The sequence below is a fragment of the Octopus sinensis genome, unplaced genomic scaffold (assembly GCF_006345805.1).
Source record: "Octopus sinensis unplaced genomic scaffold, ASM634580v1 Contig15687, whole genome shotgun sequence".
NCBI lineage: Eukaryota > Metazoa > Mollusca > Cephalopoda > Octopoda > Octopodidae > Octopus > Octopus sinensis.
This window is the reverse complement of record NW_021833869.1, coordinates 19989-43897: the sequence shown is the minus strand read 5'-3', so window position 1 is coordinate 43897 and position 23909 is coordinate 19989. Positions and strand designations below refer to the sequence as shown.

Below are 23909 nucleotides of genomic sequence, written 5' to 3'. Positions count from 1 at the left end.
GAAGACACTTGCCAAGATGCCACGCAGTGGGACTGAACCCGGAACCATGTGGTTGGTAAACAAGCTACTTACCACACAGCCACTCCTGCGTCTAGTGAATATAACTTGGGCATTATTGTTAATAATGGTCTTTGCTGGATGACCTGGTGTTCTTGTTAGCTGCTGCCTGGATGAGTTTTCATCTCTATCCAATAAATAGTGTTTTTTAACAAAGCACATCTATGAGAAATTATATCTGGAACAAAAATTACAGAGTATCTTGCCTACTGTGTATATACATTGGGTATGATAAACATGTGACTATTTCTAAAAGAGTCAAAATGACTGAGGATGTTTGTTCGCTGTTCACCAGCCATGCATTGAACCCTTAAGCATTCAGATTTTTCTGGTAAATGTATCATCATCATCATTGTTTGGTTTCCATGCTGGCATGGGCTGGATGGTTTGACAAAAGCTGACTAGCTGAAGGGCTGTTCACATTTCATGTCGGTTTTGGCATGGGTTCTATGGTTCGATGCCCTTTCTAACAACAACCACTTTACAGCATGTGCTGGGTACTTTTTTTATGCAACACCAGCACAGGTGCTTTTTATGTGGCACCAGCACTTATAAGCCACGAGATTAGGGATGCTGATCCGGAGAGGGTTGTAAGGGATAGACCTGTACGCAAGAGCAACCATGCTTTTTTTTATTCATATTCAATTAATCATACATTATCTTGAAGCTTGAAGAGTTCAATGATGTGACAGTATATTTCTAGAATGGCATTGTACAGCAGCTACGAGAGGCAGCATTTGGCCAGTTTGAACCTAAAAGAGGTAGAATATTTGGGCCTGGATATGGCTGCTTTGAATTCTAAAGGATGGAAGCTATATACAGCTTTGCTGTGTCCACACAATTTGCATCTCAAAGTCTGGAACTACCATTTGGTTCAGAGTATCTATCTACAGGAAGCTGTCAAAAGATGTACAACAAGAATACCTTCTGTCTGTCACTTACTGTATCTTGAATGTATTTCTTCTTTGGGCATTAACACACCAAAGTTTCAATACCTAGGAGGTGACAAGATTATCCACCAAGTTTCCAACAACTTTGATCACCTTTTTGAGTTCAATACCTCTATCGTCCATAGGTATGTTTATAAAATAATAAAAACACAGCGTCCATAAATTTCAGAAACATTTTTATTTTCTGAAACTCAGAATTGTCGCAGCATGAAATAAAGTATCCATGTCAGTTGTTAGCGCTGGGGATACCATATCCTTCAAAACTCAACAACACTTCTGATATACCTAAGCACTCTTTTCCTCTTTATGACTGTTTATACTCTCTTTTACTAGTTTCAGTCATGTGACTGTGGCCATGCTGGAGCACCGCCTTTAGTCGAGCAAATTGACCCCAGGACTTATTCTTTGTAAGCCTTGTACTTATTCTATCGGTCTCTTTTGCCGAACCGCTAAGTTACGGGGACGTAAACACACCAGCATTGGTTGTCAAGCGATGTTGAGGGGACAAACACATACATATATATATATATATACATGTATACGACAGGCTTCTTTCAGTTTCCGTCTACCAAACTCACTTATCCTTTCTTTTTGTGTTTTATTCTGTGTACTGTGCATATAGCTTTCGTTACCATCTTTATTTGGCCCATGGCCAGTTTCTGTCCCAACTTTTAGCATTTTTTGTTGAGCTGTAGTTTACCTGAGCACTGCAATAAGTTTATGATTCTAGTCCCTGCTAGGATGAATTTTTCTCTCTCTCTCTGATATTTGAGCTTTTAACACAAAAAATCCATAAGCAATGTTATCTCAGGACAAATACTGCAGTTAATGTCCTATCAACAGTATATATACATTAGGTATGATATATAGATGGCTATTTTAATTAAATACGGCTTCAATTGTGTATACCGGATTATTAACCAGTTGAGCAACTATTTGCAACATCAGTGAAGTCTTTAATCACCTTTACCTATATCAGAGGTGGTGAATCCTTGTCTGACCATGTGACTGGCTGAGAGGAGCTGCCCTTAAAAAGGCCCAAAAAAGTCCAAAATGTATCTGGCTCTTTGCTGCTGGCATGAGCTTTTGTTTCTCTTATTTGTTATGTTTTTAAAACATTAAGTCCATAAGACAGTGGTTTTCAACCAGGGTTCCGCCAGTACAGTCTAGGGGTTCTGCAAGAAGTTACAAAACTGCTAAAATCAGCAGTAATTTTTAATTCTCCTGTACAGATATGTGTGCATAAGACTATTAAATTATTGCACAGGGGTTCCTCGAGCCAGTGGAATGTTTCCTTGGGGTTCCGCTCCAGCAAAAAGTTTGAAAAGCACTGCCATAAGAGATGTTATCTCAAAACAAACACCACAGGTGCAGGCACCCCCCCCCTCACAACAGTGTGTGTTGGTAAAGGCTGAAGACGCTCGACCTTTATTCTCTAGAAAATGACAACCCCGTGGTGATCTCATTCTTGCTCACAACATCATAAGTCAAAAGTGTAACCTCTCGAAAGAGCTTTCTTCACTCCTGCTCCAGAGCGTTGGTTGTGGGGTCATTCCGAAAAGCTCTATCTGCGACGATTTCATCTCAATTGAAGGAGAGGGGCTTCTCCGTCCGGGTTGCGGATCCATGGAATAAGCTGCCGGACGAGATGGTGAGGATGCCGCTGACCGCTCGGTTCAAAGTCTCCCTTGACCACAAGTGGCCTGAACTCTTTACATGAACACCACCCTGTACATAACTCCATGTCCCCCTACATGGCCTTGCTTTTTGCTTTTTGAGCCCAAAATTAACTAACTAACTAACTAACATACATCATTGCTATTAAGTTAAATTGTCGTATATCCAAATGTGTTTTTTTCAATATTTATTTTTGCATGCAACAGCTGGTTCTTTTGGTCAAACTAGCGTATCTCCAGCTGACAAGATAATAAAAATTGTCAGTGTAGTGCAAATGCTTTGCTATAGAATGGTGAGAAATTTTTTGGGGTTTTTTTGAAAAAGCAACATTTTGGACTTATAATATCATTGCTATTACACAAAAGCATCATATCTTTAATATTTTACTTGTTTCAGTCATTTGACTATGGCCATGCTGGGGCAGCATCTTGAATTTTTATTTAGTTGAACGAATCAACTGCAATAAGTCTGGTACTTATTCTTTAAGTCTCTTTATGGGGGGGGGTACATAAACACACTAATGCTAGTTGCCAAGTTGTGGTGGGGGACAAACACAGAGACATATAAATAGGACAAGCTTCTTTCAGTTTCTGTCTACCAAATTCACTCTCAAGTAATCAAAGGGATCCATAGATAAGAAAAAATGGTTGAGAACACCTGCTTCAGATGTATTGGTATGTATTACAAGAAACAGTTGGGTTTCTTCCCCTAACATTTTACATTGTTCAACCTACACAATTTAATATATGAAAACTATCCACAATGGTTGATAACCCCTGGGTTAAGTGCTTTGACTGGAGCTGGTAAGCCGAAGAACTGCACAAGGCTTCAGTTATCTGTTTTGGCTTGGCTTTTAAGGATGGATGCCCTTCCTAATGCCAACCACTTTACAGAAAGTGCTGGGTGTCTTTTGCATGTCTCCCGTACAGGTGTCTTAAATCTGGGTGAAATTAAAATGCATACTTCTGGGTGCTTACAAGAACTTGCCTCTCACCCACAGCTTCACAACAGATGAACAGCAGCCACGATGATAATAACATTTGTACAAAGGTGAGTCAAAAAGTAATGCCATTTTGTTTAGGACAGGTATAATTACCAACACAGGAACGTGTATCATTCATCAAAATAAAGCTGGTCCTCTGTGGATCCCATCCCTACTTCTTCATTACAGTTTTCACTTCCTTGTCACTGGAATGATGATTGCCTCTCAAACCCCCTTTCATGGGGCCGAAGAGATGATAGTCCAGTGACGAGGAAGTGAAAACTGTAGTCAAGAAGTGGCTCAAAGAACAGTCAATAGAATTTTACATGGCAGGGATACATGCTCTCATTTGAAGGTGGAACATTGCTATTGAGAGAAACAGTGATTATGTTGAGAAGTAGGGATGAGATCCACAGAGGACCCGCTTCATTTTTAATGTATGATACATGTTCCTCTGTTGGTAATTATACCTGTCCTGAACAAAATGCATAACTTTTTGACTCACCCTTGTCCTTGTATTACATGAATAACAGACTAAGTGGAGAAAAAAGAAAGAGAGAAGACAGATTAAATGACAAAAAAATGTACCAACAACAAAAAAGATTTTTTTTTTCCACTTTTATTTGTTTTGTAGTTTTACAGACCTCAACTCAGAATAAGATGTGGCTATGTTGAGTTTGAGAGAGAGAGAGAGAGAGAGAGAGAGAGAGTGAAAGACTGAGTAGAGAAACAGAAAGAATGTGAGAAATAAAATCATTCAAAATCTCTTTACAAATTATAAAACAAAAATAAACCAATAATGCTTATCTGTCCTCCCACCACTCCTCTAGTTCTTTCTTCCCAACAGAAATTAAATTTCTCTTGTCACAATCGTCATGGCACAATTAAACAGACAGACAGAAAAAGAAAAGATAAACAAGATATCCCACCCCCATCACTTTCTTACACACACACACACATATACAGAAAGGAAACAAGGAGGGCCACAACCTAATTCATTTGAAATTAAAAAAAAAGAAGTTTAGAGCTAGAGCAGAATGAAGTCTGAAGAAAGGAAAACATAAGACAAGGAAAAATTGGTTAACCCCTTAGCGTTCGCATTATTCTGCCAAAATTAATCCTTTTTTTATCCACTTTGCCTTGAACTAATCATGCATTATCTTGTAGCTTTGAGATTTTGATGTGGTAGCTGTTAATTTTTAAAACGATATTGTAGGGCTGGTGTGAGAGACCAGATCTGGCCAGTTTGAACATAAAACAGGCAGAATACTTTTGGGCCGGATATGGCCGGTTTGAATGCTAAAGGGTTAAAGCACAGCTGATTGGTCAGTAAAAAGGAAGGCTAAATAACATCCCAGTTTCTGACTTGTGTTTTACCTTTTTGTTTCTATCATGTGAAAAGAAGGAAAGAAAGAGGGAAGTAAAAAAAAAAAAAAAAAAAAAAAAAAAGGACAACCCTACTACCACCACCACTTAACAACAACAACAATCCCCTTGCATTTTAAAACAAAAATTGTAGTGCATATAAGGTTGGGAGTAGGGGTCATGCCAGATGCCTGCAAGAAATTTCAGACAGAATTTTCAGTACCTTAATACTAACAATACTGGTTACTTAACCATACCATCAGTGGGATTTGAACTCAGAATGCGAAGAAACAATACAAGGTTTTATCTGACATCTTACGAATTCTGCCGCCCTCTGATTGGTTTAAGAAAAAAAATTCTTTAACAGGAACAAGGCCAGAAAATTTGGGGGAATTTGCACTAAGAACGTGAAGAATCAGAAGAAACTGCACTCTACAAATTTTCTCCAAAGTGTCAAGGATTCTGCTAGCTTCCCATCTTCATAATCTCCCATCATAAAATGCTTATTATATTAATAATACAGGAGCATCTAGTTTAGGGTATAATAGTTGAACAATGATGGTTACAATAAGGGATGTGGAGTCGAAACATAAAAACTTCAACTCTGACCCCTCTATGTAATCAAGTGATGGCGGTCTATTTTATCTGACTCAAATTGCCCCTTAATTGTCTCCGACTCCACAGCCTTGGTTACAATCATTTGGAGAATATTGTTGGATTAAACAGAACACATACACTTACAACAACCAACTGTAACAGATTAAGGAAGATTAGTGTTTTCCCCTTGAGTATTTAATCCTAATGTAGTGTTTATTTTACAATACAGCCACACACACACACACACACACATAAGTGCATACAAACAGATACGTCACTCACACATAAGTACATATATATACATATAACACAAGCATGTATAAACGTATTATACATGCATGCATGCATACAACCACTCAAGTGCTAATTTGAAACATTACGCTAAGTTAATTGAGAAAATTAGTCAAGTGTTTGTTCATTAACAAAAGTAGAAATTAAAAGGAAAATAGAACTAAAAAAAACAACAAAAAACAACAACAAAAAAAAGTAATAAGAAGAGTTATGTATTTATATGTTTCGATAAGGCACATTGGTACCTCGTTTAGCTTGGTAACAATGGTAGATAATTACCACAATCACCACCAAACCAATTCCTACAGCCATTCCAGCAAAGAAAATATCGACTCGGAATTTTGAAGGTTTATCTGGTTTAACGGTTGGCGAGTGGGTTGACGTGTGAACTGGAGTGGTGGACATTGGAGTCGTCACATTTGGTGACACAGTCGTCGCATTTGGTGACACAGTCGTCACATTTGGTGACACGGTTGTGGTGTTTGGTGACACAGTTGTGGTGTTTGGTGATGCAGTTGTGGTGTTTGGCGCCGCAGTCGTGGTGTTTGGTGCCGCAGTCGTGGTGTTTGGTGCCGCAGTCGTAGTGTTTGGTGCCGCAGTCGTAGTGTTTGGTGCCACGGTCGTAGTTTTTGGTGCCACGGTCGTAGTTTTTGGTGCCGCAGTCGTAGTGTTTGATGCTGCAATCGTAGTGTTTGCTTCAGCAGCTACTTCTATGTAAAAGAGAAAGAAAAAGAAAAGGCAATTAAACCACTTATTTCAAAGTTACTAGATTTCTATTTAAATACACAACTGTTTCAATTATTTTGGAAACAAATGAAGTGATGTTTGGAACAAATTAGCATGAATCTTCGAAAGTTTTAACTTAAATCATTGTATGATAGAAAAGTTGTATCAGAAAACAGTGGGTGGTCTTAGGCAAGATGCGGCGAGCTGGCAGAAACGTTAGCACGCCGGGCGAAATGCTTAGCAGTATTTCGTCTGCGTTACGTTGTGAGTTCAAATTCCGCCGAGGTCGACTTTGCCTTTCATCCTTTCGGGGTCGATAAATTAAGTACCAGTTACACACTGGGGTCGATGTAATCGACTTAATACCTATGTCTGTCCTTGTTTGTCCCCTCTGTGTTTAGCCCCTTGTGGGTAATAAAGAAATAGGTATCAAATGGATCAAAAAATATATGCACTTGATTCATTTATCCTCTGGACCCAATTCTAACATTTTGGTAGTGGCCCTAGCTTAAAATCCAGAACATAGAGCTAACATGGTTTAGTGTTTCAATGCCCATTTTTCCAAGCTGGCATGAGTGGGAGAGATTTCTGTCACCAACTATTTTAATCACCTCATATGAGGCCAAGTGCATGGCTCAGTGGTTAGAACATTGGGTTCACAATCATGAGGTTGTGAGTTCAATTCCTGGACTGGGCTGTGTCCTGTGTTCTTAAGACACTTTAGTTCATGCTGCTTCAGTTCACCTAGCCGTAGAAACGAGTTGCAATGTTACTGGTGCCAAGCTGTATCGGCCCCTTTGCCTTTCCCTTGGATAACATCAGCGGCATGGAAAAGGGAGCCTAGTATGCATGGTCGACTGCTGGCTTTCCGTAAAAACCTTGCTTGGACATGTGCCTCGGAGGGAACTTTCTAGGTGCAATCCTATGGTCATTCATAACTGAAAGGGATCATTACCTTACCTTTACCTTTTATGAGGATCGAAATCGATCAATGGAAATTGCAGATGTGTTACCAGTGCCGGTGGCATGTAAGAGAACCTTCCGTTTCGCAACCGTTGCCAGCACTGCCCCGTTTCGTGTCCGTTGCCAGCCTCGCCTGGCCTTCGTGCCGGTGGCACATAAAAAGCACCATCCGTTCGTGGCTGTTTGCCAGCTCTGTCTGGCACCTGTGCAGGTGGCACGTAAAAAGCACCCACTACACTCTCGGAGTGGTTGGCGTTAGGAAGGGCATCCAGCCGTAGAAACACTGCCAGATTTGACTGGGCCTGATGAAGCCTTCCGGCTTCACAGACCCCAGTAGAACCGTCCAACCCATGCTAGCATGGAAAACGGACGCTAAACGATGATGATGATGATGAGATGAAGAAGAGTCATAGAGTATCTCTACTCCAAAACCAGGACTCAGTAACCTAAGGGTCCGCTGCACGCAGAGAAGTTTCCCCATCTACATCTTTCCGGTTCTTCAGCTAACTTGACCCTTTAACATTTAGATCATTTGGTCAAAATGTAAAGATTATTTATTCACATTCCTTTATTCTTTTACTGGTTTCAAAAAAACACCATCCGAGCGTGGCCGTCTGCCAGCCTCATCTGGCACCTGTGTCAGTGGCACATAAAAAACACCATCCGAGCGTGGCCGTCTGCCAGCCTCATCTGGCACCTGTGTCGTGGCACATAAAAAACACCATCCGCGTGGCCGTCTGCCAGCCTCATCTGGCACCTGTGTCGGTGGCACATAAAAAACACCATCCGAGCGTGGCCGTCTGCCAGCCTCATCTGGCACCTGTGTCGGTGGCACATAAAAAACACCATCCGAGCGTGGCCGTCTGCCAGCCTCATCTGGCACCTGTGTCTGTGGCACATAAAAAACCACCATCCGAGCGTGGCCGTCTGCCAGCCTCATCTGGCACCTGTGTCTGTGTGGCACATAAAAAACACCATCCGAGCGTGGCCGTCTGCCAGCCTCATCTGGCACCTGTGTCTGTGGCACATAAAAAACACCATCCGAGCGTGGCCGTCTGCCAGCCTCATCTGGCACCTGTGTCGGTGGCACATAAAAAACCACCATCCGAGCGTGGCCGTCTGCCAGCCTCATCTGGCACCTGTGTCGGTGGCACATAAAAAACACATCCGAGCGTGGCCGTCTGCCAGCCTCATCTGGCACCTGTGTCGGTGGCACATAAAAAACACCATCCGAGCGTGGCCATCTGCCAGCCTCATCTGGCACCTGTGTCGGTGGTTTAAAAAACACCATCCGAGCGTGGCCATCTGCCAGCCTCATCTGGCACCTGTGTCGGTGGCACATAAAAAACACCATCCGAGCGTGGCCGTCTGCCAGCCTCATCTGGCACCTGTGTCAGTGGCACATAAAAAACACCATCCAAGCGTGGTTGTCTGCCAGCCTCATCTGGCACCTGTGTCGGTGGCACATAAAAAACACCATCCGAGCGTGGCCGTCTGCCAGCCTCATCTGGCACCTGTGTCAGTGGCACATAAAAAACACCATCCGAGCGTGGCCGTCTGCCAGCTTCATCTGGCACCTGTGTCGGTGGCACATAAAAATCACCCACTACACTCTCGGAGTGGTTGGCGTTAGGAAGGGCATCCAGCTGTAGAAACACTGCCAGATCTGACTGGCCTGGTGCAGCCTTCGGGCTTGCCAGACCCCAGTTGAACCGTCCAACCCATGCTAGCATAGAAAGCGGACGTTAAACGATGATGATGATGATGAATGATTTCCCTGTGGTCATGCTTGAGCACTGCCCTTAAAGGGTTTTAAGTTGAAGAAATCGCTCCTAAGATTCTATTTTTTTAAGCCTAGTACTTATTCTAGCAGTCTCTTTCGCCAAACTGCTAAGCTATGGGGACATAAACATACCAACACCTGTTGTCAAATGCTAGATATAAAAAGCTATTTGGAGCTAAAAAGAAAGCGGGGGGGAATGTTAAATTCTCTGAGCAGGCGTATGCGAAATCTGTGGTGAGCCAGAGTAACGCCGATGATCTGGCATCACCTCTGATTATATATATACAAGCAGTATCGCCTGGCGTTGCTCGGGTTTGTAAGGGAAATAACTATATAAGCATTTTTAGAGAGTTATAGCCAAAATTTTTTTTTTAAATCGTTGATTCATCGTAGACATTTTTAGAGAGTTATTTCCCTTATATAATAGCAAAAAAAAAATGCATTAAAATGGAAAAAAATTATGGTAAATTTTTTTTAAAATCGTAGACTCATCGTAGACGCGCGCAAATACCCAGAAGGGCTCGATATGAATCACGACTATAAGATACCCGGTTTTGGTTAAAATGCACCACAAAATGTGGGATTAATTAGGAATCTAAATCGTAGGAGACAGACACACAACTTGACTTTTATACATAAAGATATATATATCTTCGTCTTGGTTTTTTTTTGTGAATTCTCCCCCTATATATATATGACGGATTTCTTTCAGTTTCCATCTACCACAGGTACCCATGCCGGTGGCACATAAAAAACACGCTCTACACTCTCAGTGTGGTTAGTGTTAGGAAGGGCATCCAGCCTTAGAAACCTTGCCAAATCAGATTGGAACCTGGCGCAGCTCCCCAGCTTACCAGTTAAACCATCCAACCCATGCCAGCATGGAAAGTGGATGTATAATGATTATATATATATATATATATATATATATATATATATATATATCACGTGACCGACCAGACCATCAGATGTTGCTACACATTGCTGGTCACAATGCGTTCGCATTGTTTTAGCCTTCGAACGACGCCACCCCGCTGGCTAAGCGAGCAGGCAAAGAGAGAAAGAGTGGTGAAAGAGTACAGCAGGGATCGTCACCACCCCCTGACTGAGCTTCATGGAGCTTTTAGGTGTTTTCGCTCAATAAACACACACAACGCCCGTTCTGGGAATTGAAACCGCGATCCTACAACTGCAAGTCAGCTGCCCTAACCATTGGGCCATTGCGCCTCCAAACTGACACACACTGGTGTGGCTGCATGGTAAGAAGTTTGCTTCCCAACTACATGGTTCCAGGATCAGTCCCACTGCATGGTACCTTGGGCAGGTGTGTTATACTATAGTCTCGGGCCAACCAAAGCCTTGAGTGGATTTGGCAGATGGAAACTGAAAGAAGCCGGTCATCGCCAGCCTCATCTGGCACCTGTGTTGGTGGCACATAAAAACACCATCCGAGCGTGGCCGTCTGCCAGCCTCGTCTGGCACCTGTGTCGGTGGCACATAAAAAACACCATCCGAGCGTGGCCGTTCGCCAGCCTCGTCTGGCACTTGTGTCGGTGGCACATAAAATCACCCACTACACTCTCAGAGTGGTTGGCATTAGGAAGGGCATCCAGCTGTAGAAACACTGCCAGATCTGACTGGCCTGGTGCAGCCTTCGGGCTCCCCAGACCCCAGTTGAACCGTCCAACCCATGCTAGCATGGAAAACGGACGCTAAATGATGATGATGATGATATATATGTGTGTGTGTTTGCCCTCACCCCATCACCATTGCTTGACAACTGATGGTGTGTTTATGCTCTCGTAACTTAGTGGTTCAGCGAAAGAGACCAATAGAACAAGTACTAGGCTTACAAAGAATAAGTGTTGAGGTCGATTTGTTCGACTAAAACACTCTTTAATGTGGTGCTCCAGCATGGTCGCAGTCAAACGACTGAAACAACTAAAAAATATACACACTATATTCTTTTATTGTCACTTGATTCAGTTATTTGACTGGCTGTGGCCATACTGGAGCACCACTTTTTAGTCAAAGAAATCGACCCTTGGACTTAACCTTTGTAAGCCTGGTACATATTCTATTGGTCTCTTCTGCCAAACTGCTAAGTCACAGGGATGTAAACACCAACATTGGTCATCAAGTGATGGTGGGGAGGGGGACAAAAAGACACAAATATATACGATGGGCTTCTTTCAGTTTCCCTCTACCAAATCTGCTCACAAGGCTTTGGTCGACCCAAGATTATAGTAGACACTTCCCCAAGGTGTCACGCAGTGAGACTGAACCTGGAACCATGTGGTTGGGAATCAAGCTTCTTACCACATAGCCATGCTTGTTCCTTCTTTTGCCAAACTGCTAAGTTGCAGGGACATAAACACACCAACACCACTTATCAAGCAGTGACCAAGGGGTGGGGTTGGCAAACACCAACACAAAGACATAAACACGACAGGCTTCCTTCAGTTTGTGTTGACAAATCCATTCCTAAGGATTTGGTTCGTCTGGTGCTACAGTAGACACTTGCCCACGGCCCCAAGCAGTGGGACTGAACCTGGAATCATGTGGTTGGGAAGCAAGCTTCTTACCACACAACCACATATATGCATAGAGAGAGATTATCATAGAAGGAAAAAGAGAGAAGCCCTGGTTCTGTACATGGCACCTTGGGCAAGTGTCTTCTACTATAGCCTCGGGCCGGCCAAAGCCTTGTGAGTGGATTTGGTAGACGGAAAATCAAAGAAACCCGTCGTATATATGTATGTGTGTGTGTATATATATATATATATATATGTGTGTGCGTGTGTATATGTTTGTGTGTCTGTGTTTGTCCCACCCCCAACCAACATCGCTTGACAACCTGTGTTTATGTTCCCGTAACTTAGTGGTTTGGCAAAAAAGACCGATAGAATAGGTACTAGGCTTACAAAGAATAAGTCCTGGGGTTGATTTGCTCGACTAAAGGCAGTGCTCCAGCATGGCCACAGTCAAATGACTGAAACAAGTAAAAGTGTAAAAGTGTAGTGTGTATATACACACTCTAATCCTGGTGCAGCGCTAGCTCTCCAGACCTCAGTCAAACTGTCCAACCCATGCCAATATGGAAAACAAACATTAAACGATAAGGATGACATGCATACATATACACATATATGCGACAGGGAGGCAAACTTCTTAAGCACACAGCCATGTCTAAATCTCTCTATATAACAACGGCAGTTTGTCTGTGTGTGCTACTGTGTGTCTGTTAGGTTGTACCCTCACCCTGACCACGGCTTTCAACCGATTCTGATGAAACTTGACACACACATAGCCCAATGTCATAATTCAAAACTAACGCAGCGAAAATTTTGAAAAGTTCCCCCAGTTCTGAAAATAATTGATAAATTCGACATGGGGTCGAGAATCAGAAACACAAACCACAGACTGTCTAGGGGACGCAACTTGACCTTTTTAACTAAAAAAAAAATTTACCATCATTTTTTTTCCATTTTTTGGCTATAACTCTCTAAAAACGCTTTATAGTTATTTCCCTTACAAACCCGAGCAACGCTGGGCGATACTGCTAGTAATATATAAGAGTAATCTAAAAGGAACTGTAAATAGGAAACATATCAGCATCTTGTATAGATGCATAAATAAACAGAACTAGTCATAGATATGTTTTCTCCAAAAAGATGAAGCCAGGATGGTGTCTGGAATTTGAAGTCTGGTCCAAACGTTTGTAAGCGTACCCTCTGCTAAGTCCCCTCAAGAATCAGCTGGTATTTGTGATAAAGTAGGGACTGTTCAACTAAATCTTTCAAGGCTGTGCCCCCTCCTGCATGGCTAAAGTCCAATGACTGAAATAGTCTACACACACACACACACACAAATACATAGGAAAATGAGATGACAAAGGAATAAATTATTATCTTATAAACTTCATTAGCTTACAGTTTTCATTGATAAAATGCAGTGGACTCATAGTTGTGTGCCTGAGTGACACAGAATAGCTTCATTGAAGCTGATATATATCATCATCATCATCATTTAACGTCCGCTTTCCATGCAAGCATGGGTTGGACTGGGGATCTGGGAAGCCAGAAGGCTGCAACAGGCCCAGTCTGATCTGGCAATGTTTCTACGGTTGGATGCCCTTCCTAACGCCAACCACTCCGTGAGTGTAGTGGGTGCTTTTTACGTGCCACCGGCACAGGTGCCAGACGGGGCTGGCAAACGGCCAAGCTGGCAATGGCCACGATCAGATGGTGCTTTTTACGTGCCAATATATATATATATATACACAATAATAATATTAGGAAGTATATCCAAACTTTCAGGGAAAAATTAGATTTAGGATTAAATCAAAGTGGTTTTACCTCTAATTTAATTTAATTTAATTTATATATATATATATATATATATATATCTATAAGCATGAATGTTCATTATGGCCTGATTTATATATTATATATATATATATATATATATATATATATATATTGGAAGGTTTGGAGATGATGTACAGGTATTATATATTAGAAAAAATGAGGTAATCAGATCGGATGGTTCATATTTATAGATATTTATTTATATATTACATTTTTTACATATATATCTATCGTATCTATCATATATATATAAAAGAATAAATGTTAGTTCTAAAATCTCTCTAAGAAATCAACACAGTAATTGTATTGACAAGTAATATTCATAGCCACTTCAACATGGCTGTCTGTTCGAACAGACTCTGCTGCAAAGTTTTTAACCTCAAGAGAACATCTCCTGTAGTTGGTTAACAATGCACAGCTGCATCTGATAAACTGCGAGCAGGGCAGCGAACCCTTATCACCTTTTAGTATTGTATTCCATTAGGAATGTGTTAGAGTACAATAAAGAGCTCATCCACCTTCAGAATAACCCCTCTTCCTGACTCCAATTTCTTCAATTTTATATATATAGATACACACACACATATATATATATATATAAATAAATATATACATACACACACACACATATATATATATAAATATATACATACATACACACTGTTTTCCACCTGCCTTCGTCTTTTGTTTATTTTCATAAAGCTTCCCGTTATATATATAAATATATACATACATACACACACATATATATATAATATATACATACTACACACACACCATAATATATATAATATATACACATACACACCAACATATATATATATAATATATACATACACACACACATATTATATAATATATACATACATACACACACACACATATATATATATAAATAATATATACATCATACACACACACACACACATATATATATATATAAATAAATATATACATCATACACACACACACACACATATATATATATATAAATAAATATATACATCATACACACACACACACACATATATATATATATAAATAAATATATACATACATACACACACACACACATATATATATATAAATAAATATATACATACATACACACACACACACTATATATATATATACTAGCAGTATCGCCCGGCGTTGCTCAGGTTTGTAAGGGAAATAACTATAAAGCATTTTTAGAGAGTTATAGCCAAAAAATAGCAAAAAAATGGAAAAAAAATGATGGTAAATTTTTTTTGAGAGTTAAAAAAGGTGGGGTTGCGTCCCCTAGACGGTCTGGGTTTCTGATTCTCGACCCCATGTCGAATTTATCGATTTTTTTCAGAACTGGGGGAACTTTTCAAAATTTTCGCTGCGTTAGTTTTGAATTATGACATTGGGCTATGTGTGTGTCAAGTTTCATCAGAATCGGTTGAAAGCCGTGGTCAGAGTGAGGGTACGAGAAAACAGACACACAGAAAACGCACAGACAAACTGCCGTTTATATAGAGAGAGAAGAGATATAAATAAATATATACATACAAAAAAAAAAATAAAACACCATCCGAGCGTGGTCGTCTGCTAGCCTTGTCTGGCACCTGTGTCGGTGGCACATAAAAACACCATCCGAGCGTGGCCGTTCGCCAGCCTCGTCTGGCACCTGTGTCGGTGGCACATAAAAACACCATCCGAGCGTGGTCGTCTGCCAGCCTTGTCTGGCACCTGTGTCGGTGGCACATAAAAACACCATCCGAGCGTGGCCGTTCGCCAGCTTCGTCTGGCACCTGTGTCGGTGGCACATAAAAACACCATCCGAGCGTGGCCGTTCGCCAGCCTCGTCTGGCACCTGTGTCGGTGGCACATAAAATCACCCACTACACTCTCGGAGTGGTTGGCGTTAGGAAGGGCATCCAGCTGTAGAACACTGCCAGATCTGACTGGCCTGGTGCAGCCTTCGGCTCCCCAGACCCCAGTTGAACCATCCAACCCATGCTAGCATGGAAAGCGGACGTTAAATGATGATGATACACACACACCCACACACATTATATATATATATACCCCCACACATATATACACAACACACACACACACATATACATACATACACCCACACATATACATATATACCACACACATACACACACACACACACACACACACATATACACACAACACACATACATACATACCACACACACACACCTACATACATACACACACAACACATATACATACATACACACACATCACTACATACACAACACACCACTCTATATATATATATTCTATATATATATATATATATAATATACACAGGCTTCTTTCAGTTTCCGTCTACCAAATCCACTCACAAGGCATTGGTTGGCCCATATATATATATATATATATATATATATTTTATATATATATATATATAAAACAAACAACTAACTTCAAAACACACAACTAACTTAAAAATTCCAAGATATCATTTTGGTTTTGCTACCAGGAAAAAACACTTGTAGCAGTTGGCTGGCAATATAATTTATACTGGCTTCTGATTGGTTGATGCTGTAATTTCGATATATCTGATTGGTAATTGCTAGTGGGTTTTTTTTTTTCTTTCTATGGTGTCAGATTCGGGTTTCAGGATGTGGTATTTGCCTAAACAACTAAAATGAAACACTAGGACCTCTACTATCTGATTTGCATAGTATAAAAAATCCATAGATAGTTCTGGTATTTTTGTCCATCACAAGAGACGACTGACAAAGGAAGGGGTAATGACAAACTGACGGTGTGTGTGTGTGTGTGTATAGCGAATTAGCTACACACAATGGTTGTTATTATGTGAATGTTGTGTGTGTGTGTGTGTGTGTGTTTGTGAAAAAACAAATCAAACCACTTCACCTCTATGTGAGTATGTGTGTGCATGTAAAAAGGGAGGTATATGTGAATGTGTGTGCGTGTGTATGTGTGGGCCAGCTTTTGCCAAGACCACAAATAAATCACAAGGAGAGAGCTTCAATAAAGTTGGTATTTATTTGCCAGCTCCCATATTTAGTCATGGCCAGCTTTATGTAGCCAAAGTCGTACAAGAAGGAAGGAAAACTTTAAAATTGTTTTGAAGGAAACAAGCAGTCAAGGCATGGAAGTTTCAGAGAGATTTTTCACAAAAAATTTGGTATTAAAAGAACTATTAAACTAAAAACTTGGTTTTGTACCTTTTTTACATATAAAATTCAACAATTAGCTGTCATTTTTGATGGCACAGGGCTGGCAAGTTGTTTATGATTTGAATGACATTGTTGGGTAGGTGTGAGAGGCTGGATATGGTTGATCTAAATGTTGAAGGTTTTGTTTTTTTAAGGGTTTATTAGGTTGTTTCCTAATCATGAACTTTTAGGTTCAGTCTTACTGCGTGTTTAATCAAAGCCATAAGCCAATGAAAGCTTTGTGAGTGGATTTGGTAGATAGAAACTGAAAGAAGCCTGTGTAAGAGAAAGATACTTCCAATGTACAAAAGCTGTATTTTAATACACAAAATGAAATATACAGCTTTAATTATACCTCGGAAGTATCTTTTATTCACAGATTCTTTAAGACAGGCTTCATTCAGTTTCCATCTGCCAAATCCACTCGCAAGGTTTTGACTGGATCAGGGATGTGATAGAAGACACTTGCCCAAGATGGCACATGGTAAAACTGAACCCAAAACTCTCGATTGGGAAGTAACCTAATTGGTATCTATAAAAAGACAAAAATGTTTAATCCTAGTTTCATTCTTTCATTAACATACATTTTTTTTAGTGTTTGTTCGTCAATATTGGTTGGACAAAAGAAATACCTGGGACATCCAGCTACAAAGGAATGTTTAGCCATTCATTTATGATATTTGTTTGGGTGTAGAGAGAGAGAGAGAGAGAGAGAGAGAGAGATGTATATAAAGAAAGATCTAGAGACAAGGAGTGGCCGGCAGAGATTGTATGTCAGCAGTTGCGCAATCAGAGGTGATATCACTTGTATGTCTACCTATGTCTACCTGGAGTAGTCAGTCAGCCATGTCAATGAGGAAGTCAACTAACTTCCTTTATTCATATATATATATTTCTTTATTACCCACAAGGGGCTAAACACAGAGGGACAAACAAGGACAGACAAAGGGATTAAGTCGATTACATCGACCCCGAAAGGATGAAAGGCAAAGTCGACCTCGGCGGAATTTGAACTCAGAACGTAGCGGCAGACGAAATACCTATTTCTTTATTACCCACAAGGGGCTAAACATAGAGGGGACAAACAAAGACAGACATAGGTATTAAGTCAATTACATCGACTCCAGTGCGTAACTGGTACTTAATTTATTGACCCCGAAAGGATGAAAGGCAAAGTCGACCTCAGCGGAATTTGAACTCACAACGTAACGACAGACGCATTTCGCCTGGCACGCTAACGTTTCTGCCAGCTCGCCGCCTTCATTTATTTATATATATATATATTCCTTTACTTGTTTCAGTCATTTGACTGTGCCCATTCTGGAGCACTGCCTTTTAGTTGAACAAATCGACCCCAGGACTTATTCTTTGTAAGCCTGGTACTTATCCTATCGGTCTCTTTTGCCGAACTGCTAAGTTACAGAGACATAGACACGCCAACATTGGCTGTTAAGCAATGGTGGTGGGGGCAATAGTACTTTCGCAAATTATTTTTTCATGAATTATTTGCTCCGTATATTATATATATAATATATAATATATATATATATATACATACATATATATATATATATACATACATATATATATATATATACATACATATATATATATACACACATACAGGCTTCTTACAGTTTCAATCTACCAAATCCACTCACGGCTGTTGGTCAGCCTGAGGCTATAGTAGACGACACTTGCCTAATGTATCACACAGTGGGACTGAACCCGGAACCATGTGGTTGCTAAAACAAGCTACATACCACACAGCCACTCCATACACACACACAACACACAGCACACATACTGGAACTGTTATGTTTGCAATCAGAATGCTAAACACATACACACACACACACCAAATCCAATATGCATGACGCTTCTTCCAGTTTCCACCTACCAAATCCCCTTGGGTTTTAGTTGGCCCAAGGCTATAGTAGAAGACATTTGCTCGAGGTGCCATGCAGTGGGACTGAACCTGGAACCATTTGGTTGAGAAGCAAACTTCTTGCCACACAGCTAAGCCTGCACCTAAAAATATCATACCCATGACGGGAGGTTTATATGTTGATGAAAACGCTTAATAAAACCTCCATGCTTATTTGGCAAGGATTCTTGCCAGCAGAGTGGACTGGAGCAACATGAAATCTCTCTTTACTCTTTTACTTGTTTCAGTCATTTGACTGCACCCATGCTGGAGCACCGCCTTTAGTCGAGCATTCAACCCCAAGACCTATTCTTTGTAAGCCTAGTACTAATTCTATCGGTCTCTTTTGCCGAACCGCTAAGTGACGGGGACGTAAACACACCAGCATCTGTTGTCAAGCAATGCTGGGGGGACAAACACAGACACACAAACATACACGCACATATATATATATATATACATATATATGACGGGCTTCTTTCAGTTTCCGTCTACCAAATCCACTCACAAGGCATTGGTCGGCCCGGGGCTATAGCAGAAGACACTTGCCCAAGATGCCACACAGTGGAACTGAACCCGGAACCATGTGGTTGGTTAGCAAGCTACTTACCACACAGCCACTCCTGAAGAGTTTTGCTCAAGAGCCAATGCATCGCCCAGTCCAGGAATCGAAACCACAATCTTACAATCATGTGTCCAACACCCTAACCACTAAGCCAAATGCCTCCATGTATGTGAATGAAATTAGAACAGAAAACTGAGAATGCCACTCGTTAGTCATTCTAATCTAGTGATAATTTCATTCACAAATTAATCTAGTTTATTCCACTAAAAGAAATTCTAACTCAATGAAATTAGATTACAAAGCAAGTCGTTAAGGTAATGTGTTAATTGGTGCGGCCTAGCAATGGACTCACTGAAACTATATTAACGAGGGCTAATGACATTTTCTACATTTTCTCTAAGCGCCGTAATGCTCATAGAACCAGACTGACTAAATCTACATCTTGTGGAGCAGGGTGGTTGTTTTTTGTTTTTTTTTGGTCTTAATTTAATTTCAGGTTGGACTCATTTAGTATGGTACTAAAACTGGTAGACTTCTATACTTGTGCTTCCATTATTTACTAAAATATTTATTGTGAAAAAAACGTCAAAAAGAAAAAAAACTGAAGACCATTAGAGATAAATTAATTAATAAAAATATTTAAAAGTATTTAATAGGCGCAGGAGTGGCTGTGTGGTAAGTAGCTTGGTAACCAACCACATGGTTCCGGGTTCAGTCCCACTGTGTGGCATCTTGGGCAAGTGTCTTCTGCTATAGCTCCGGGCTGACCAATGCCTTGTGAGTGGATTTGGTTGACGGAAACTGAAAGAAGCCTGTCGTATATATGTATGTATATATATATATATTATATATATATATATATATACATGTGTGTGTTTGTCCCCGTCACTTAGTGGTTCGGCAAAAGAGACCGATAGAATAAGTACTGGGCTGACAAAGAATAAGTCCCGGGGTCGATTTGCTCGACTAAAGGCGATGCTCCAGCATGGCCGCAGTCAAATGACTGAAACAAGTAAAAGAGTAAAGAGTAGATTACTTTTGTATGTTTGTGTATTTGTATGTATAAAAATGTGGCTGGGTCTAAAAATATTGGTTGCCAGGAGACTAAGGGGGCCCCACCCACAACTACAATGCTATCATTTATTTTATTTTATTTATTTATTATATTTTTTTTTGTTAAAAGTATTCTTTTCAACTGTCTACAACAGTGCTTTTCAAACTTTTTGCTGGAGCAGAACCCCAAGGAAACATTCCACTTGCTCGAGGAACCCCTGTGCAATAATTTAATAGTCTTATGCACACACATCTGCACAGGAGACTTAAAAATTACTGCCAATTTTAGCAGTTTTGTAACTTCTTGCGGAACCCCTGCACTGTACTGGTGGAACCCTAAGGTTCCGCGGAACCCTGGTTGAAAACCACTGGTCCACAAACACACCCAGGGTGAAATAATGTAGTCTTCCAGGAGTGAATTTAAAAAATTCTCAAATATGAGGGGATGGGCCTCCATATATCATCATCATCATTGTTCGACCGTGGTCGAGACAATGGAATTTACTATGTTACGCCAGACTTCACGGTCCATCATAGCATTACGGAGTTCCTGTTGCTGGATGCCTGTATCCCTGGAGATTACATCAGGGTAGGAGAGTGTGCGCCCTCTGGTATTGCGAGTGGATGGCTTCCAGATTCTAATGGCGCAGGGGCCCACTTGCTATCAGGCAAGCTGGCCAGTCTGCCACTGTGTGTATGTATATATCTATATATGTGTGTGTGTATAAGAAAATAGAGATAATTAAGAATTTATTAATTACCTCTCTATTTTCTTATTCAAACAAATAAATATACATAAACCACAGTTTATATAGTTACCTTACAGTTGAACATCACTAATGTTCAACTTTCTTTGTATAGGTAACTAAACAGTACTTTCATCATACGATTTTGCTATCCCTGAATGAGGTTTGCAACATTATATATATATATATATTTATTTTATAGGAGCTTCTACAGGACTACAAATAAATTACTTTACTCTGCTATGTATTGAGTACCTTATTTACTGTGGTTTACCCAGACTCAACCGGGACCTACACACATATATATATATATACAATAATATGTTACATTACTCGATAGTCAAGATAAAACTCTGAGTTTCAGATGCAGAGTTTTATCTTGACTATCGAGTAATGTAACATATTATTGTATAGATAAATTTCCTCTATTACATAATATTGAGGTCTCTTTCTTTCTTTTGTTATCTTACCGTTTTACATATATATATATATAAAGATTAAATAGAGATACTATTGACAATCCAGTAATTTATTTATATTGCAATATTACATGGTATATTATGAATATAACATAATATATCATGTAATTTTGTAATATAAATAATTGGATTGACAATAGAATCTCTCTAATTTACCTTTATAATTGCATCATACCAATATTTATATGGGATTCAACTGACATAGCAATGAAATGGATGTTTAATACACCCCTTTGAAGGATTTCTTTTCCTCAGTTTGTTATATATATATATATACGTTTTTATAATTATTTCTTGCAATTTACTTAATCATTGACATTTTATTGTTATTTTAATTTTTCTATTATATGTAATTTTCTAGATGGTGTAATTTAATTGTTCATTTTGAATTGATAAAAGGTGTTTTTTTCCCTAATTTTTTTATATATATATATATATTGCGTGAAATTTGATTTAGTATTTCTAAATTGAATTTTTTTCCTTGTAAGTTTGGATTTTATTCCCTCAATAATGATTATTATATATATATATATATATATATATATATATATATATATAAATGGTTGAATTGTTATTGAGTTGGACTAAGTACTTAGTAAGTACATTTCTTTCAGCACTTTTATGTTCTGGGTTCAAATTTTGTCTCTCAGCTTGGCCTTCCATCCTGTCATAAAATAAGTACCAGCTAAAAACTGGGGGTTGTTGTAATCAACTTATTCCTCCCTTAAAATTGCTGGCTTTGAGCTAAAATTTGAAATACTTGTATACTAGAGTGTACGTGTACACACGCATACACACACACTAATTAACTCGTTAGTTAAGAGTTCTACCTATTGGTGTTTTGACCTATTTTCAAATTTAGCTTTTGTGTGTATATATGTAAATCACAGTGGATGCACAACGGCCCAGTGGTTAGGGCAGTGGACTCGTCGTAGGATCATGGTTTCGATTCCCAGACCAGTTGTTGTGAGTGTTTATTGAACGAAAACACCTAAAGCTCCACATGGCTCAGGCAGGGGGTGGTGGTGAACCCTGCTGTACCTGTATTTCAAAGGGCCAGCCTTGTCACACTGAATCTCACTGAGAACTACACGTGTCTGTGGAGTACTCAGCCACTTGCACATTAATTTCATGAGCAGGTTGTTCCATCGATCAGCTCAATTGGAACCCTCGTCATCGTAACTGACAGAGTGCCACGATATGACAATCTATACATAATATGACTGTTTTACTATCAATATACATCACACATTATGTAAAACCTAGTTTCAACCCACTTGAACAATATATAAGACATTTTATATTTTTATAAGGCCGAAAATGCTGCTTAGAAGCTAGGATCACCAAGCATAGATTGGCATATTTCGGTCATATTATGCGGAGAAAATCCCTGGAGAAGGACATCATGCTCGGAATGGTCAGTGACAAGAGAGGAAGAGGCCGACCAAGAACCCGCTGGCTTGACACCATCAAGAGTGATACCGGAATGGACATAGCCAGTCTGAAAGAAGCGGCCCAGGATAGAACTGACTGGAGGACACTGATCCAATGAGTGACCGAGAGTCGACTTTGACTGAGCGGTTAGAAGAAGAAGAATATCTTTATACAGGTGTAGGTGTGTGGTAAGAAATTTTCCCAATCTCATGGTTCCTGGTTCAATCCCACTGCGTGTTACCATCAGCCAACCTTGTGAGTAGATTTGGTAGATGGATACTGAAAGAAGCCCTGTGTGTGTGTGTGTGTTGTTTGTCCCCGAGGGTAGGACTTTCGTGGCTGAGATGTCCTAGTAACAGCATTTTGTCTGTTTTCCCAGTCTGAGTTCTAATTCTACCGAGACCCCACCTCCTTTAGTTTTTCCTTGTGTCTACAGTAGAAAGGACTATTATCATAAGAGTATTGGATTGGCAGAAACATGAGAAAAATGGCCTTGTGGCATTTCTTCTAGCTCTATGTTCTGAGTTTGAATCCTATTGCGGTCCTCTTTTACCTTTTTTTTTTCCTTCAGAGTCGATAAAATGAAGTACCAGTTGTATTAACTAGTCAGTTGTATTAACTAAACACCTTCTCAGAATTCTTGGACTTGTGCTTAAATTAGAAACCTTTGTTAATTGTCAAAATTAGTAGTCATGCAGTATTTGGTGGATATTGTGTGTGTGTGTGTGTGTGTGTGTGTGTGTGTGAGATCAC

The 23909-nt window shown here is 39.9% G+C and overlaps 1 protein-coding gene and 1 long non-coding RNA gene across 2 annotated transcripts in view; both read right to left on the bottom strand.

Moving 5' to 3' along the window:
- Positions 1-1166: 1166 nt before the first annotated feature.
- On the bottom strand, positions 1167-1978 carry LOC118761609. Its single transcript, XR_004997506.1, has 2 exons — positions 1582-1978; positions 1167-1326 (listed from the first exon to the last, which is right to left on the bottom strand). It is a non-coding gene; the product is annotated as an uncharacterized LOC118761609 (long non-coding RNA).
- Positions 1979-4269: 2291 nt separating this feature from the next.
- Positions 4270-23909, bottom strand: part of LOC115230506 (integumentary mucin C.1) — a 33890-nt gene continuing 14250 nt past the window's right edge. The window contains exon 2 of the mRNA XM_029800667.2: positions 4270-6629. Within this exon, the coding sequence (XP_029656527.1) occupies positions 6136-6629 (494 nt within the window). The 3' untranslated portion in view covers positions 4270-6135. The remainder of the gene's footprint in view (positions 6630-23909) is intronic.